Source organism: Brachyhypopomus gauderio, chromosome 14 (genome assembly GCF_052324685.1).
Source record: "Brachyhypopomus gauderio isolate BG-103 chromosome 14, BGAUD_0.2, whole genome shotgun sequence".
Taxonomy (NCBI): domain Eukaryota; kingdom Metazoa; phylum Chordata; class Actinopteri; order Gymnotiformes; family Hypopomidae; genus Brachyhypopomus; species Brachyhypopomus gauderio.
Genome location: NC_135224.1, coordinates 3,385,144 through 3,404,854, shown reverse-complemented (window position 1 = coordinate 3,404,854; position 19,711 = coordinate 3,385,144). Strand labels below are relative to the sequence as shown.

The window sequence follows — 19,711 nt, the reverse complement described above, 5'->3', positions numbered from 1 at the left end:
ACTTTTAGTCATTACTTGGGTAGCACGTGTAACCCAGGTTACTGTGGCTGACACCCCTTGGACATACTGCCCCAAGTGGTTGTTTGGAGGTTGTGGAATCCTGGTTGGTGGGTTGGCATGGGATATGAAAATATTAATAAATAATAATATAATTAGTAAGGAATTAAAAATGGGTATTTACCTTAGTGAACTGAATTTATTATTACAGAGTTAAAATTATAATTTATAAATAATAATTAATAAATTAGTAGAAATAAATATTTTAAAATAATAATTATTATATTTAAGCTCAAATGGCAGCAATAGGACCGCCCTTGCGGCAAAAACTGACCTGTAGAAATCCTGAAGTAGCTGGCGGTAATAGAACCGCTAAACCCGCCACTACTTAGCCAATGAAAACTCTGTAACAGCCACTGCACAAAAAACCAACCAATCAGCATTTGGGTTAGCTAGTCCAGCACGTCCTGCACTCTTGCATCAGAAACTGAGCTGTTTGGATCGCGAATCAGGCAGAACGAGAAATTGAATTTGAGTATTTTCGAGTGGATTATCTACACGGTGAGCTGAGTTTCAGCGCCCGATTATCCCGAGCGGGGAGCTGAATCTTCGCTTTGGCTTCCTAACAAAAATGACTGAACTCCTACTCCCCTAAAGGCTGATGCGTTTGGTTGGTTTTGCGTGCATTGCTAATTAGTTTTATGGTTTTATATGCCTAGCTAACTGTGTAACTACAAATCCTACAAATAGTAGGATTAACTACAAATCCTTTTCATGTGTACCTCTTTTCTGCTAAGCTAAAGCTGTATCGCTGTAATGTTGACTACTGGGCTGTGATGTGTGTGTGTGTGTGTGTGTATGTATATATATATATATATATATATATATATATATATATATATATATATATATATATATATATATATATATTTGGAGACGATAAATGTGTAACCAGAGCTATATAAAAACGAAGTTACTGTAATTACTTGAAAAATGTGAAACAGAAGTTGTGATTGAACGCTAAAGGCCCTGTTTTGTATGAATAGGCCAGTTTTGATTGGGACGAACTCTACTGAATTCTGCTCAGACCTGCCGCCTGGTTACTAGAGTCCAGTCGTGTGGGATACGAGCTGGCGAGCCAAAAGCCCAAGGAACTTCATACCTGAGCATTGAGTTTGATATTTACTGATTCACTTTGATATTCACTGTTTTATATTGTTATTTGTTTATTTTAATTGATTGTTTTATTATTTTGGTTATGTGAATTGCTAGAAATCATTTATGGTGTTGAGAGAGAAATAACATTGATTTATTATATTGTAGAGCAATAGACAAAACAAATACTTACCTCTTAATCTGTGAAATCAAACGTATACCTACCTTCAATACATACTTTAATACTCCTATACATACCTTCAATACATACCTTAATAATTATACTTACCTTAATCTCTAATTATACCTACATCAGCTAGTGATATAAACATTGATAAAACCTAGAAATTAAATGAAACCTCTGATTAATAATCTAAATAGAACTTAAAATACCAACTTTGTTACCCCTGAGGACTGAGTACTAAATATTTACTTCTGGAAACACCATAAACTCTACCATTGGGTATTGATTAATATTTTGTGTATAACACAAAACGTATAACAATAGAGAAACTAAACTTTGAATATACTGTGTGTGAACATTGTTAATGTGTTTTAATGTGTGTATTTTTCTTACCTGATTTCCCCCTTTGCACATTGATACCCCTGTTTTAAGGTCTTTAATACATTTATTGCAATTTATCTCATCATACTTTGTGTGTCTTTATTATCCTTGCCTCCAGAGCGAACCTAACTGGTCCATCATTTCTCATTGTATTTTAATATTGAACATATTCTAGTAGCCACCCCCAGGGGGCGCTACACATGCATATGAGCCATTTTAATATAGATTAAACTAGATTAATTTCAATATTTCAGTGAGATTAATCTAGATTTAAAAAATTAATCTATGCCCACCCCTAAATATATAATTAGGGATGCAAATGATCGATTAATTCATTAATCGTTAGTTGACTGATCTTATCGATCGACTTTCGATTAATCGATAAGCGGCGTTTTTCACCTGAATTTTAGTGTTTCAATAGGGCTTTTAAAAATATCAGCTAAATATACTGCTCAAAAAAATTAAGGGAACACTAAAATAACACATCCTAGATCTCAATTAATAAAAATCTTTGAAATCAGTTGAAAATCTCTCATTTCTACCTGTTGTCTGTTCCATTTGCACAAGAGCAGTTGAAATTGATTCACAATCAGTGTTGCTTCCTATCTGAACACGAAGTGTGGATGACTTGGAGTTACATTGTGTTGTTTAAGTGTTCCCTTTATTTTTTTGAGCAGTGTAGTTAAAACACTTTGTTCAAAAAGTATATATTATATTATGATAATTATATTGTATTATATTATATATTGCTCAAGTAATTATGCATGAGGAAATTTTTATGGTATAACAAAATACATTCTTTCATTTTAAAAAAGGAATAAATTAAGGACTGGCTCAGTTCAATTTGAAACATTAGACATTTAAAAAAATGTTTAAAAAAAAGAAGAAATTAAATAGAGAGCAAAACAGAATATTATTGAGCCCATGTTTGGACAATGTTTCTAGCTTTGTAGTGAACACTTGCTGTAACGCGACCGGAGAGTGCCCAAGTTTCCACAACATCATTGAGCTTGTCAGTTAAACTGTCAGCAGTGTGTCTATCCGACATGTTCGTCGTAATCAGCACTGCAGATTTTAGCTGCCAGTTCTCGTCAGTGTAGTGGCACGTCACAGTAATGTAACTTTCTGTTGTTAGAGCCGTCCAACAATCTGTTGTAAGGGCTACAGTAGTAGCAGTAGATAGCTTTGTTTTTAGCTCACTCGTATTTTTTTGTAGCGAGCTTCGAAAACGCTCGCCTTCCCAGTGTAGCTGTGATTTTAGGTTGACCAGGTGCACTGGTGATATGCAGGACAGCTGCATGCATGGTGTTCAAATGATAATTGAGTGAGCTAGTGGAACTGTTGTACTTCAATACCGCATTACACACAGAACACTTGACTTCTTTGCCTAAATTAACAATGTTGAAATTGTAGCGACTACTACTCCTCGCAGCGAATTCCCTAACAGACAGGCACTTGGCCCTTTAAGTGACACTGGGAGAGCGGCGCCTGCACGCGCCAGGGGAGGGGAAGAGAACAGTGCTATTGTTTGAGTTGCGTGGAAAATAAAGTTTCCCTCCTTGGGATTTTCTGGATTACGCAGTTTCTGCCTCGTTTCCCGAACACGCTTCAAAATGGTCCCACACCGCACGTCTTTTCGCCCGCTTCATTTTGTTTTCCACTCTGGTCTTTCGCGACACGTGTTCACCTCTCGTTCTTACGCTCTGTTCAAGTTAATACAGGAGCGCTCTCTAATGATTAATCGTGATTAATACATTTTGATCGAGTAACGTCTTAATCGACAATTAATCGAAAGTCGATTAATCATTTGCACCCCTAATATATATATATATATATATATATATATATATATATATATATATATATATATATATATATATATTGCCAAAACAAAATATCAACATAGGATAGAAATGTCCAAGAGGCTAGCTAAGCTAACCATGCTAACTAAGACCCTACACGATGCTGAGGAAGTACTACAGAGCTTAAATGCCCTAATATTGTTTATAATCTAATATTTAGGTGATATTTAGTATGAAGTCTCGTATGTACAATTGTTTATTTGTACTCACAAACACAAATTTGCCACTAGGGTGCACACACCAGTGTATTTTAGTGCCATACCGGATTTCCAGATTAGTGGAAATTGGACTACTGTTGGGACAAGGAGGAGGAGGAGAGGAGGCATAGCAGGAAGGGGGAGGTTAGAGTTGGTACATTGAATGTGGGCTCTATGACAGGTAAAGGGAGAGAGCTAGCCGATGTGATGGAGAGGAGGAAAATAGATATACTGTGTGTACAGGAGACCAAGTGGAAGGGGATCAAGACCTGGGGCCTCATTTATAAAGGGTGCGTACGCACAAAAAGGGGCCTGAAATGTGCGTACGCATCATCTCACGTAAGATCTGTAATTTATTTTAAAATACTTGGCGTGAAAACAAGCGTATATTTAAGCAAAGTTTGAGGCATCCGTATCCCTTCAAAAGATTGCGGAGAGAGCGGGACTTAGTGACATCCATGTGTAAGGTAGGGAATTGCAAGTAAATGCACAAGCCTTCATTCCTTCCGCTTATTAGTTCATAGTGCATAAAACAAGAGTAAGGACAGAAGATTAAGGAAAATTAAGCATCACTTGTTCAATTATGTTTTTGGTCTGCATGTATAGTTTATGTATGTATCTTATTCTGCATTATATGTTTTATCTATTATATTTATTGAATATGTATTATCTGTTTTGTCTCACAGTTTTAAAATTTTAAGGTGCTATTCATCATTATTATTATTATTATTATTATTATTATTATTGCAACAAATTATACTGTATAATAAAGAGAGAGGAAAGATGTTAAGGGCTGGTAATAGTTGCATATAATTACGAACATAAACAGCTGTACGTAATGGCATAAAATAGCAGCTCTATAAATAGGCAGAAAAGAGTGAAGCACTGTCTGTCATAATGGCGTTTTTGGCATTACTTGAAGACCTAGCCAACCGACAAATACGGCGACAACGTGTTTTCAGAGATCAAGAAGATTTTTTTGCGAATGATGATGACTGGTTAATGAGCCGATTTAGGTTTCCAAGAGCCATTCTCATGGAACTGTGTGCCGAGTTGGGGACAGATTTACAGAGACCCACGTTACGGAATCGGGCTGTACATGTTCACTTACAGGTGCTAACAACCCTTGGATTCCTGGCGACAGGTGGTTTTCAGAGAGAATTAGCGGACAGGTCAGGAATCCCTCAACCATCTTTAAGCTCCATAATGCCAGCTGTATTAGTTGGCATAATCAGATTGACAAGTCGGTACATCATTTCCTTACACTGCAAATGAACAGGCTCAAATCAAAGCGCAAGTTGCAGCAGTGGCCGTTTTCACCAATGTAATCGGAGCAATTGACTGCACTCATGTTGCTATAAGAGCGCCGAGCCAGAATGAAGTTGCTTTCATCAACCGAAAGCAGTTTCATTCTATAAACGTACAGGTTATTTGTGATGTGACCATGGTTTTAACCAATGTGGTTGCTCGATGGCCTGGAACAACACATCCTTCCTTGCCTCTACCTCCAAAACAAGGGCCTCTACTTCACATTCTTCGAAATTCCACTTTTTTGGCTTGCGTTCCTCCATTATCCCACTCAGAATGAATGGGGAATCCCACATTTAAATATTCATTGTGTGATTTGCATGAACCTTTTATGGGTAAATGTGGGCGGTGCGGAGGCGGAACGCGAGGCTGGGTCACCTGCGCACACTTACAAGCAGGTTGTGATTTATAAAGAGGAAACAGCGTTCAAGTGTGCATACGCACACTTTTTTCAATCTGAATTTTTTTGGGCGTACGCCATTTCCTGTTTTTTGTGCGTGCGCACACTTTCACTCCAGAAGCTACGCAGAGTTTTATAAATGAGGCCCCAGGAGCATTGGTGGTGGCTTCAAACTCTTCTATCATGGTGTAGACAGGAAGAGAAATTGAGATGGGGTAATCCTGAAGGATGAGTTTAGTAAGAGTGTAGTGGAGGTAAAGTGAGTAAGTGACAGGGTGATCTGTGTAAAGTTAGAGATTGATGGGGTGATGATGAATGTCATTAGTGCTTATGCTCCTCAGGTAGGTTGTGATGTGGAGGAGAAAGAAGAATTCTGGAGAGAGTTAGATGAAGTTGTTTTGCAGGTTCCTAAAGAAGAGAGTGGTTATTGGAGCAGATTTAAATGGACATGTTGGTGGAGGGAACAGTGGTGATGAGGAGGTGTTTGGTAGATATGGTGTTAATGAAAGGAATACAGAAGGACAAATGGTGGTAGATTTAGCTAAAAGGATAAAGATGGCTGTAGTTAACACTTACTCCTACGCAGACGACACTGCTATAAGGGCTATATTTATCGGCAAAACCCGATGATTTAGGCGTAAACAGTAAAATCGAGAAATGTGTAGAAGAGATAAAACATTTGATGGCGTGTAACTTTCTAGCACTAAATCCCGATAAAACAGAGCTAATAATAGTCGGGTCTAGGGCTGCGAGAGACAAGATACGTAATGTAGCATTGAATCTACATTCTTTTACTATAACCCCCAGCGCAGAGGTAAAGAACTTGGGCGTCACAATAGACCCAGATCTCTTGTTCGATACACACATTAACAATATAACTAGGGTAGCGTTCTTTTACTTACGCAACATTGCTAAAATTAGAAACATATTAAATACTAGTGATGCGGAAAAACTAATCCATGCATTCATATCCTCTCGTTTAGATTAATGCAACAGTCTCCTGGCTGGATGCTCTGGTAAATCGATGAACAAACTCCAGCTAGTTCAGAACGCAGAAGCACGAGTTTTAACAAAAACTAAAAAGTTTGATCACATTAGTCCCATATTATCGTCATTACACTGGCTGCCAATTAGATTCCATATTGACTGTAAAATACTTTTATTAACATATAAAACACTGCACGGCTTAGCTCCAGACTATCTTAGTGAACTTATTGAACAATACAACCCAGCGCGTTCACTTTGTTCACAGGGCGCAGGGTTATTAACTGTTCCTAGGATTAAATGAACTTTGTCCCCCAAATTATTCTTATTTAAACTCTCCAAGGAGCTTACGTCGGAGTGGTGGCTTGGCTGTTATTTTTAAGGACCTTTATAAATGCTTCACTGTTTCTGTGGGAGCCTTTTCAAGTTTTGAAGTTCTGTTATTTACAGTACATGGAGAAAACCCACTGTTATGTGCTGTGGTTTATCACCCTCCTAAGTCTCAAAGCTGTTTTATGTCAGAATTTTCAGCCTTTCTTTCTTCAATAGTTTTGGACTATGATAAAGTATTGGTTCTTGGTGATTTTAATATTCATATAGACGATGTTTCTGATAGATATGCGACAGATTTCCTGAACACCATGGACCATTTTAACTTTGTTCAGCATGTTGGAGGCCCGACTCATAATCGGGGTCACACATTGGATTTGGTGTTCACGCTGGGGTTGTTTCCTCATTCCTTTTCTATGGAGGACTTGTTTGTATCAGACCACAAGTGTATTATTTTTAAGGTCCCCCTGATTATGACTGCTGCATGCTCTAAACACTATGTACGGTCTCGCTTTTTAAATGACAGTTCAGTGGCTGCTTTTTCAGATATGTTTATTGGGTTTAGTGCATGGGTTAAAGTTCTCCGTCACTACGACGGATTTCCGTCATTTGATTTTTTGGGGGGGAAATTCCGTCAATTCATAATAAACCACACACGCGCGTGCTATCTGTTTTGTGGCCGAAACATGATCTCACTGGCGCTCATCAGCGCTGGATGTATATATATGTATATAATCGAGGGTCCGCGCGCCGAAAATGACGTAATCGCGGTGGCTCGCGCGCTGGCGATTCGCGAGGTTGTGCACCTCTCGAATTTTGTAAGTTCACGCGTGCCGCGCTTCAGCCCAATGAACTAATCATTAAATATTCATTTGTTCATTCATTTTGAATATTATAGTGTCATGTCCATACTATAAAGTGACTAAATTTCAATTTTTATTTGAATTTGTAGAGAAATATAGAAGTTATGGTTATTTATACTGAAGAATCTCTCCACCGATCACAGACTTTTCTTCATTTAGCTTTAATACAGTCGGAGAAAATAGGCGCATTTCTTCAATTTAAAATGTCAACTTTTTAATTTCTAAACCAATTTAACATGGATGGTGTTGTTCTGTTTGTATTTAAAAGCTCTATCCAGTGGTGTGATTTAATTTGCCATTTTTGGATATTAAATTTTTTTGTAACATACCTACTTAAAGCAGGTAATCTTACGGCTTATGTTTTTGCGATAGTGAATCTGATAAAAACAAGAGAGCTTCATACCTTTTAAAACTCACCAGGATTCACTAAATTTGACTTGATCTTTAAATAATTTTCTGGAAGAGCAGCCCCAGATAACTCCATTATATAAACATTTATGTACATTTATTGCTCAGGTGTTGTATTTTGTTGCTTCATAGATTCTCTCTTCTGTCCTTACTCAGGCTGTTTAGATAAATATACTTTATAAATGTGTTTATTTTGTAGAATTAGGCAAAAGAGGCCTTGTCCCAACTACACCACATTGTCCGTAATTTACATTTACATTTATGGCACTTGGCAGACGCTCTTATCCAGAGCGACTTACATTTTTCTCATTTTTATACAAGTGAGCAATTGAGGGTTAAGGGTCTTGCTCAGGGGCATCTCAGTCATGACCTCTGGTCTGGGAATCGAACCCACGACCCTCTGGTCACAAGACCAGTTCCCTAACCGCCAGGCCATGATAATTACTGGGATTGTCTTTTGCCAGGAAAAATTTTCAGTCAAATGAAAATTTCTTGCTTTAACCCATGGTTTAGTGATCAGTTGTCTATGTGTACTGATGTAAATGATTTGGCTTGCTCGTTTAACAAATCATGTTTAACTGTTTTAGATGAGGTTGCACAAGTGAAAACAAGGCTAAAATCTGTTGTAAATTCAACTCCATGGATAAATGAGGATATTCAGCATTTAAAGAGAATATGTAGGAGAGTTGAGCGTGAATGGAAGAAGTCACGGCTTCAGGTTCATTATTTATATTTAAAAGATATGTGGTTAATTTTTAATAATAGGGTTAGGGTCGAAAGAGCTAAATATTTTAACGAATTAATAACTGCAAATGTGCATAACCCTAGATTTTTGTTTTCTACTATTGATTTGTTGGTAAATGGGGTTGGCCTGAATGCGATGAGCTCTAGGATTGATGTGAAAACGTTTTTAAGTTTTTTTGTAGATAAAGTTAGGGATATTAGAGGTAATATTCCGCTTCCCTCTATACCTATTACAGTGGTTCCTCAGGTGGCTGTACCTGTAGTTTTAGAGCAGTTTTCTCCTATTTCTCTTGAGGAACTAAAAAAGGTTATGCATGGCCTGCACCCGTCTACTTCTTCTGGTGATATTCTCCCTGCAAAATTCTTAAAAAAGGTCTTTGACTCGGTGGGCATTCACATTCAGTCAATTATCAATTTGTCTCTTGGATCAGGCTGTGTCCCAGACTGTTTTAAGCTAGCGATAGTGCAGCCTATTCTTAAAAAACCAGGTCTTGATACTACAGACTGTGTAAATTATAGACCAATCTCAAAGTTACCTTTTGTCTCAAAAATACTGGAGAAAGTGGTTGCTAAACAGCTTTTGGCTACTCTAGAAGAGAAGGGTATTTTTGAGAAGTTCCAGTCAGGTTTTAGATCTAAACATAGTACAGAGACAGCCCTGGTGAGGATTTTAAATGATATCCTGATGAATGCTGATGCTGGAGATGTGTCTGTTTTAGTGTTATTGGATATCAGTGCAGCCTTCGACACTGTAGAACATAGTGTTTTAATAGATAGGCTGCAAAAATGGGTGGGAATATCAGGGACTGCGTTGGAATGGTTTGTATCATATTTATCAAACAGAAAATTTATGGTGTCTGTTGGTGACAGTCTGTCCTCTTGTGCTGCTATTTCCTGTGGAGTTCCACAGAGATCAGTGCTTGGTCCTATTTTATTTTTATTATATATGCTTCCTTTGTGAAATTTGATAAGCCGTTTTAATGTTTCTTATCATTTTTATGCTGATCATATACAGCTCTATTTATCTTTTAAAAGAGATGATTTCAGTAGATTGAGGAGTCTAACTGATTGCATTCAGAGTATTAAGGATTGGACGGCCTGTAATTTCCTCAAGTTAAATGAAGGAAAAACAGAAGTCTTGATTTTTGGCTCTCCAACAGTGATTGGGGACGTAAAGAAGGAAATTGGGCCACTGGCTTTATGGATAAATTCTTATCCAAGGAATTTGGGAGTAATTTTTGACTCTGAGTTAAAGTTTTCAGTGCATATAAGGAAGCTGGTTCAGAGCTGCTACTTTCAATTGAGAAATATAGCAAAAATTAGGAAAATGCTTTCATTCCAAGATACAGAAAGAATTATTCATGCTTTCGTATCATCACGCCTTGATTACTGCAATGCCTTATTTACGTGTCTTAGTCAAGGAGCTATGACACGGTTGCAGCTGGTCCAGAATGCAGCAGCTCGAGTGCTTACTGGTGCCAAAAGAAGAGAGCATATCTCACCTGTGTTGGCTTCACTGCATTGGCTGCCAGTTGCCCAAAGGATTGATTTTAAGATTCTGGTTTTAACATACCAAGCCTTGCATGGGGATGGACCATTATATATTTCTGACCTATTAGTTCCTTATTCTAATGCTAGGTCACTGAGGTCCTCTAACCAAGGGCTTTTAGTAGTTCCAAGGACTAAGAGAAAACGCAAGGGGGATTGTGCTTTTGCTGCATGTGCTCCGAAACTTTGGAATGGTCTGCCATTAGACATTAAACTTGCTGGGTCTAAGGAGTTGTTTAAAAAGAGATTAAAGACATACCTGTACGGCGTAGCATTTGAGGAGTAAAACAGAGTACATGTGTGTGAATGAGAGGGCAGACGGTGGACAGGTCCAGTTACAAGGAGTTGATTTGGTGAAAGTTGACGAGTTTACCTACTTAGGGTCGAGGATACAGAGTAATGGAGGAAGTGAAAGAGAGGTAAAGAAGAGAGTGCAGGCAGGGTGGTGTGGATGGCATAAAGAGTCTGGGGTGATCTGTGATAGAAAGGGTTTCGGCTAGAATGAAAGGAAAGATCTATAGGACAGTAGTGAGACCTGCTATGTTGTATGGACTGGAAACAGTGCCACTGACAAAGAGACAGGTGAGGGAGATGGAGGTGTCTGAGATGAAGATGTTGAGATTCTCATTTGGAGTGACGAGGAAGGATAGGATTAGAAATAAATTTATTAGAGAATCATCACATGTAACATGTTTTGGAGATAAAGTTAGAGAAGCGAGATTGAGATGGTTTGGACATGTACAGAGGAGGGAGGAGAGGTATATTGGTAGGAGGGTGTTGAGGATGGAACTTCCAGGCAAGAGGAGGAGAGGTAGACCTAAGAGGAGGTTTATGGATGCAGTCGTAGAGGATATGAGAGTGGCTGGTGTGTCAGTGGAGGACACTCAGGACAGGGCCAGATGGAGGAGTTTGATCCGCTGTGGCGACCCCTAAACGGGAATTGTGTGTGTGTGCGTGAGAGAGAGAGAGACTGACTGTGTGTGTGTTTGTGTGTGTGTGTATAAAGAGTCAGTAACTCACTGTAGTTTCTCCAGTGGACAGTGTGGATCCTCCAGTAGAGCAGAGAGCTGCTTCACTCCTGAGTCTCCTGGTTCATTGTAGTTCAGATTCAGCTCTCTCAGATGTGATAAGGGGTTTGACCTCAGAGCTGAACACAGAGCAGCACAGCCTTCCTCTCTAATACTGCAGTTAGACAGACTGTAGAGAGAAGGAGAAAACCTCCTCACACTTACACATCAACACACTCACACAAAGACAGCCACTGTGTGTGTATTCTGGAGTAACAGAGTGGGGTGTGTGTGTGTGTGTGTGTGTGTTTGTAGAGAGAGAACAATTAAGAAAGTGTGTGTCTATTAATTTAATTAAAACTGATAGTGTGTGTCTCAGAGGAAAAGGGGGAAACTGACAGTGTGTGTGTGCATGTGAGAGAGAAAGAGAGAGAGGATACTATTTGGCAACTCAGGCAGCAAAGAGGGCATTGGAGCATAGAGATGTAGGGCACATCAATACACATGCGAACACAAACACAGACACTGTGTGTGTATTCAGGAGAGATATACAGTGGTGTGTGTGTATGTGTGCGTGATGTGCGCAGAGTATATAACTGGGTTTTATTTTTACTAGCATAGTGAGACAGAGCAAGGGTCAGAACCAGATTCAAGGAGATAGTATTCAAGGGCAATCAAAAAACAGTTCGGCAATACTTCGCACTGAGGATATGGATGGGTAGGTCTTACAGAAGAGCACTAATGAGAGACACAGGTATAAAGAATCAATACTGAGGGGAGGAGAAACGAGGAAAATCGACATAGAGGAGTCTGGGAACTGTGGTCCTCCTGGTTGTGTTGCATAAATGTGCATATGTAGGTGTGTGTGTGTGTGTGTGTGTGTGTATCAGTGTTAATTTTGTTGACACATAATTTTTGTCATAGTTTTAGTCAACGAACCTTTTTTTCATGACGGAAAACGAGACGATAACTAAATAAAAACTATACAAAAGGGATAAAAACGATGACGAAATGAATGGATATTTTCGTCAACAAGACGAAACAAGACAAAAATATTGGCCAGCGACGACATCCAGTCAGACCTGATTTAGTTTTGTGAAAGGTAGGGGTAAGTTAAGAAGAGATCCAACCGTAACTACTTTAGCACGCACGGAGAGGCGGGACAAACCGGGTAACTGTCCAATCAGTACTAAAGTCTTCACATCGCACACAACCCGGTAAGACCATACCAGCCTGTGAACTGTGGTCACTCATGAAATTTAAGTCGAAGTTAACTCTACAATGTCAGCAGGGAGAAAGATGAGCGGTGATATATGGACACATTTCTCCTTTTACTTTGATGGTGTGTAAACCATGTGGGACGATGATGTCGGGAAAAATACGGCAAATGAAACGACATCTGCGGGCTATGGCATTGATGTTTTTACGGCACCCGGTTTTATATAAAATGTAATATGTATTGTTCATAAACTACATATGCTTTTCAGGTAGAGTGGGCCTACTGGTCATCAATGTTGTGTTATTGTTATGCTCAATAACTATAAGTTCAGGTCAATAAAGTTTTTGTATATATTGCAGATAAAAACAATAATATTCTGTAACTGGTTAATAAATGTTTCATTTTGTGCAAGTGTATATAATTACTATTACACCATTTATATTTTAGTCAACTAAATTCTTTTTATAATTAGTCAACTAAATTCTAATGATCATTAGTCGATTAAACTAGACTAAGACTAAAAACAACTCCAAGGACTAAATTATGACTAAAACTAAATGACATTTTAGACTAAAACTAAATAAAATATTGCTGTCAAAATGAACACTGGTGTGTATAAAGAGTCAGTAACTCACTGTAGTTTCTCCAGTGTACAGTGTGGATCCTCCAGTAGAGCAGAGAGCTGCTTCACTCCTGAGTCTCCTGGTTCATTGTAGTTCAGATTCAGCTCTCTCAGGTGTGATGAGGGGTTTGACCTCAGAGCTGAACACAGAGCAGCACAGCCTTCCTCTCTAATACTGCAGACAGACAGACTGTAGAGAGAAGGAGAAAAACACACTTACAGATCAACACACATGTGAACACAAACACAGACACTGTGTGTATTCAGGAGAGATATACAGTGGCGTGTGTGTGTGCGTGCGTGTGCGTGTCCATGTGTGTGTGTGTGTTTATAAAGAGTCAGTAAGTCAGTAACTCACTCTAGTTTCTCCAGTGTACAGTGTGGATCCTCCAGTAGAGCAGAGAGCTGCTTCACTCCTGAGTCTCCTGGTTCATTGTAGTACAGATTCAGCTCTCTCAGATGTGATGAGGGTTTTGACCTCAGAGCTGAACACAGAGCAGCACAGCCTTTCTCTGTAATACTGCAGTCAGACAGACTGTAAAGAGAAGGAGGAAAAACTCCTCACACTTACACATCAACACACACACACACTCACACAGACAGCCACTGTGTGTATTCTGGAGTAACAGAGTGGGGTGTGTGTGTGTATGTGTTTGTAGAGAGAGAACAATTAAGAAAGTGTGTGTCTATGAATTTAATTAAAACTGATAGTGTGTGTCTCAGAGGAAAAGGGGGAAACTGACAGTGTGTGTGTGTGTGCATGTGAGAGAGAAAGAGAGAGAGGATACTATTTGGCAACTCAGGCAGCAAAGAGGGCATTGGAGCATAGAGATGTTGTAGGGCAGGTGCAAAATGGGAGGGCAGGACTAGGGTCAGGTGATACATGGAGGGCATTCAGCAAGGCCACATCTCCTGAGAGAAGACGAATGGTGACTGGTTTTATTCGAGAGCAGGAGGAAGTAAGACGGGCAAAAGCTGCAGGACAGAGTAAGCAGGGTCAGTGGATGAAATGGGAAAGTGTGGAGAAGAGGAGAATCACCTGGCGAGAGTTGTGGGCATTGGATGCGAGTCGTATAAAGTTTCTTGTGGGAGCTACCTATGATGTGCTTCCAACTCCACAAAACCTTGGGCAGTGGTTAGGTGAGGATCCAACTTGTAAGCTATGTGCAGGAAGTGGTACATTGAAGCACATCCTGTCGGCATGCAAGGTGAGTTTGTCACAGGGACGTTAAACATGGAGGCATAATCGGGTACTCAAATCATTAGCAGGTGCACTTGATAAGAAGCGGTTGGAAGTTAATGGCATGCCAGTTGCTAGTTCCAATAGAGTAATTAGGTTTGTGTGTGAGGGGCAGCATAGCAAGGAGCCAGCACAGTTTTCAAAAGTTGGCGATAAGTGGGCTGATGCAAGAGATTGGAAACTGTTGGTTGATGTAGGCTGTAAATTGCAGGTTCCACAGTGTATTGTAGTCACAAACTTGAGGCCAGATGTTGTGTTGTATTCTGAAAGTAAGCGGATAGTGTATTTCATAGAGCTACCTGTTCCATTTGAAGACGAAGTTGATGCAGCATATGAAAGGAAAAGGTTGAAGTATGCAGATTTGGTGGCTGAGGTAAGAGAGCGGGGCTGGCAAGCATATATTAGACCTGTAGAGGTAGGGGCTAGGGGTTTCGTGGCGAAGTCTGCCACAAGACTACTGGCTGAGTTTGGATTTAGAGGCTGTGTGATGAGAGCAGTGGTAAAGGAGTTGTCAGCGGTAGCTCTGAGAGATCTAGTCGGTGGGTGTGGCTAAGAAGGGCTGAGGTTAGGTGGGGTAAGGATAGTACTTGAAAAGATAAATTGTTTGGTGTGATATTGGTAGCAGGGTTGTTGGTAAAATTTTGTGATGGGCTACATTGTGAGCTTGGAGGGGGGTGGGTCTGGGACACCAGACTCCATTGATGAGCCTTCTGGAGGTGTTGGGGGCTTAATTCATTGAAACACCAACGAAGGGAGGTGCCTTCCTGATGACCACAATGAAAAGCTTGCAAGGTATTGTGTGTGTCCTTGTCACTTTGTTTTGAAGGTCAGTCCAGGTTTGTTTGGTGGTCTGAGTACTTGGCAGTTGAGGCAATGGACCATGAACATAGTGCGCTGTGCTTCTGGATCCTTGTCGAGCCAGTATCAGATTGTAGCTGCTGCTGTGTTCTGTTCAAGCAACCAGTGTTTGCATAGGGTGTGTGAAATCTATCTTGTCATCGCAGTAGTTTCTTAGTCGTACTGGGTAGTTGAGACGATGGGTCATGAGCATAGTAGTAGGGTATTATTAGATCATAGTGGTTGGTTGGTTTATAATACAATAATATAATAATAATAATAATAATCTTTATTTGTATAGCACCTTTCATACATACATGTAACTCAAAGTGCTTTACAGTATAAATAAAAGAAACATTAAAAGGAGATAAGACAAAGACAAAAAGAAAATGTTAAAAGAAATTAAAGATAAAAATATTAAAATAACATAAAAAGTAAAAAGTGAAGTAAGTAAGATAATAAAAAGTAAAGTAAATAAGATAAGAAACTCTATCTTAATAGTTTTAACTAAAAGCGGATCTAAACAGGAATGTTTTGAGACTGCTCTTAAAACTATGCAGGGATGAAATGCCTCTGAGCTCTAATATAATGTTAGGTGCAGGATTTTATCATCTTCCTGTATTATGTTACTTGTTACTACATGGGCAGTCGTGGCCTGGTGGTTAGGGAACTGATCTTGTGACCGGAGGGTCGTGGGTTCGATTCCCAGACCTGAGGCCATGACTGAGGTGCCCCTGAGCAAGGCCCTTAACCCTCAATTGCTCACTTGTATAAAAATGAGATAAAAATGCAAGTTGCTCTGGATAAGGGCGTCTGCCAAATGCCATAAATGTAAAATGTAAATGTAAATGTGTGTCTGAGAGGGAGAGAGGATATTGACTGTGTGTGTGTTGTGTTTGTGTATGTGTGTAAAGAGTCAGTAAGTCAGTAACTCACTCTAGTTTCTCCAGTGTACAGTGTGGATCCTCCAGTAGAGCAGAGAGCTGCTTAATTCCTGAGTTTCCTGGATCATTTTTGTTCAGATTCAGCTCTCTCAGGTGTGATGAGGGGTTTGACCTCAGAGCTGAACACAGAGCAGCACAGCCTTCCTCTGTAATACTGCAGTAAGACAGACTGTATAGAGGAGAAAAACTATTCACACTTACACATCAACACACATATGAACACAAACACAGACACTGTGTGTATTTTCAGGAGTGACATATAGTGGTGTGTGTGTGTGTGTGTGTGTGTGTGTGTGTGTGTGTGTGTGTGTGTGTGTGTGTGTGTGTGTGCGTGTGCGTGCGTAAAGAGTCAGTAAGTCAGTAACTCACTGTAGTTTCTCCAGTGAACAGTGTGGATCCTCCAGTAGAGCAGAGAGCTGCTTCACTCCTGAGTCTCCTGGTTCATTGTTGTTCAGATTCAGCTCTCTCAGGTGTGATGAGGGGTTTGACCTCAGAGCTGAACACAGAGCAGCACAGCCTTCCTCTCTAATACTGCAGCTAGACAGACTGTAGAGAGAAGGAGAAAACCTCCACACACTTACACATCAATACACATGTGAACACAAACGCAGACACTGTGTGTGTATTTAGGAGAGATATACAGTTGTGTGTGTGTGTGTGTGTGTGTGTGTGTGTGTGTGTGTGTGTGTGTGTGTGTGTGTGTGTGTGTGTGTGTGTGTGTGTGTGTGTAAAGAGTCAGTAATCAGTAACTCACTCTAGTGTCTCCAGTGTACAGTGTGGATCCTCCAGTAGAGCAGAGAGCTGCTTCACTCCTGAGTCTCCTGGTTCATTGAGGTTCAGATTCAGCTCTCTCAGGTGTGATGAGGGGTTTGACCTCAGAGCCGAACACATAGCAGCACAGCCTTCCTCTCTAATACTGCAGTTAGACAGACTGTAGAGAGGAGAAAAACTCCTCACGCTTACAGATCAACACACACGTGAACACAAATACAGACACTGTGTGTGTATTCTGGAGAGATATACAGTGATGTGTGCGTGCGTGTGTGTGTGTGTGTGTGTGTGAGAGAGGCTGTGTACATGTCACTTTGCAGACGTGCGCAGAGTATATGACAATGGGTTTTATTTTTACTAGCATAGTGAGACAGAGCAAGGGCAATCAAAAAACAGTTCGGCAATACTTCGCACTGAGGATATGGATGGGTAGGTCTTACAGAAGAGCACTAATGAGAGACACAGGTATAAAGAATCAATACTGAGGGGAGGAGGAACGAGGAAAATCGACATAGAGGAGTCTGGGAACTGTGGTCCTCCTGGTTGTGTTGCATAAATGTGCATATGTACGTGTGTGTGTGTGTGTGTGTGTGTGTGTGTGTGTGTGTGTGTATAAAGAGTCAGTAAGTCAGTAACTCACTCTAGTATCTCCAGTGTACAGTGTGGATCCTTCAGTAGAGCAGAGAGCTGCTTCACTCCTGAGTCTCCTGGTTTATTCCAGTTCAGATTCAGCTCTCTCAGGTGTGATGAGGGGTTTGACCTCAGAGCTGAACACAGAGCAGCACAGCCTTCCTCTCTAATACTGCAGTCAGACAGACTGTAGAAAGAAGGAGAAAAACTCCAGACACTTACACATCAACACACACATGAACACAAATATCTCTCCCCCACACATGTGGCAACACACACACAAGCACACACACACACACACACACACAGATCTCAGAGTGGTAAAACCGCACATGGAACCTTCACACTACAGCGGTCATCATGCGTCCGCACTGCGGTTTGTCCAAGTGTCCAAAACGAATCTGGAGCAGCAAAATCTGGATAAAATCATGTAGAAATGAATTAATTTTTTTTTTTTTTTACATTTTTATGGCATTTTGGCAGACGCCCTTATCCAGAGCGACTTACATTTTTATCTCATTTTTTAATACAAGTGAGCAATTGAGGGTTAGGAGCCTTGCACCTCAGTAATGGCTTCAGATCTGGGAATCGAACCCACAACCCTACGGTCACAAGACCAGTTCCCTACCACCAGGCCATGACTGCTCTATTCTGCCTATATTCATATTCAGAGGTGGGACCAAGTCAGTGTTTTGCAAGTCTCAAGTAAGTCCAAGTCTTTATCCTCAAGTCCCGAGTCAAGTCTCAAGCAAAGACAGTCAACTCAAGTCAAGTCTCGAGTCAAGACAAGCAACCGTCAAGTCAAGTCCCAAGTCTGAAACTTGGAATTTCAAGTCCTTTCGAGTCTTTTTTTACAGGCACCAACGCTTTACGAATGCTACGCTGATGCGTTTCTTTACTTGTTTTTTGGTGTCCTCCAGCCAAAAGATGACAGATCATTTACATTTTATCTTCTCTTAATTACATAAATGTACTTAAACAAGAATGTTTCGTTACATCATTTTACACGAAAATAGCAAGCGTCATCGTAAGCAAGATGCTGTCATGGTTATTCTAAACATTTGGATAAAATGTTTAAATATAGACTAATAAAAGGTTAGGGTTATTTTTTCATTGTTTTCTGTTATTGTGGGGTCACGGTGTAGGCTACTATTGTTACCTGGAGATTCAGTGGGGTCACATATTCTGATGGCTGCTGTCAGAATTGGTGACCCCAGTTAAAAAGGCTCACCTGTACATCCCATTCATGATTTCTTTGTTGGCTGCAATGGTGAGGGGATGGTAAATCTTGTTTAAGTACATTTATGTAATTAAGAGACGATAAATGTAAATATAAACATCTGTCATATTTTGGCTCGTGGACACCAACAAAACGAGTAAAGAAAGTGCATTAGCGTAGTTTACGTAGCATTCGTAAAGCGTTTGTGCCTCTGAACAGAAACTGTGAAATAGCGCCCCCTGTGGTCACAAAACTCGTCGGTCACAGAATCTGGTGTAACAACGGTCTGCGAAGGACGGAAATGAAATTAATGGGGCGCACTTTATAAATATTAATATGCGTTTTAAAATTTTGATTTGGGGTAAAAAAAAATCAAGTCTTTGCAAGTAAACAGGTTCAAGTCCAATTCAAGTCCCAAGTTATTGGTGTAAAAGTCCAAGTCAAGTCTAAGTCTCAAGTCAAAAGTCTTAATATTAATGACTCGAGTCCGACTCGAGTCCAAGTCATGTGACTCGAGTCCCCACCTCTGTTCATATTTAACACACACCATCTAAATGTGTCTTCTTCATAAACACACAGAACCTTTAAGCCCAATATATGAATTTAGACCTCAACATGATGCTGAAAATGTGCTAGTTAAGCTTTTAGCTTAAGTTAACTAACCTAACTAGCCTATTAGCTTTGTGTTGGTTAAATGTTAATTAATAATCAGGGATGCACATAAGTGGTGCGCAGGTGCGCATGCGTGGTCAAAATTATCGATGCGCACCGTGAATTTCAACGTGAAGCGTGTTTGCGCACCATTATGTTTGGCGTTTTTGGGCCACGATAACATAGGCGGGCTCCAGAGAGTTAGCTTAT

General features: G+C 40.0%; 1 protein-coding gene across 12 annotated transcripts in view; it reads right to left on the bottom strand.

The window, feature by feature from the left end:
- LOC143474711 (NACHT, LRR and PYD domains-containing protein 3-like) overlaps positions 1 to 19,711 on the bottom strand; it is a 52,447-nt gene that overhangs the window by 13,878 nt on the left and 18,858 nt on the right. For 6 of the 12 annotated variants that reach the window (XM_076972251.1, XM_076972250.1, XM_076972253.1 and 3 more), the window contains 7 exons: positions 17,642 to 17,818; positions 16,985 to 17,161; positions 16,600 to 16,776; positions 16,223 to 16,399; positions 13,568 to 13,744; positions 13,223 to 13,399; positions 11,382 to 11,558 (listed from right to left, as the gene is read on the bottom strand). In XM_076972251.1, coding sequence (XP_076828366.1) covers positions 11,382 to 11,558; positions 13,223 to 13,399; positions 13,568 to 13,744; positions 16,223 to 16,399; positions 16,600 to 16,776; positions 16,985 to 17,161; positions 17,642 to 17,818 — 1,239 coding nt within the window. Of the gene's footprint in view, positions 1 to 11,381; positions 11,559 to 13,222; positions 13,400 to 13,567; positions 13,745 to 16,222; positions 16,400 to 16,599; positions 16,777 to 16,984; positions 17,162 to 17,641; positions 17,819 to 19,711 lie in introns of those variants that run through there. The other 6 variants (XM_076972255.1, XM_076972258.1, XM_076972257.1 and 3 more) reach the window with 6 other exon arrangements.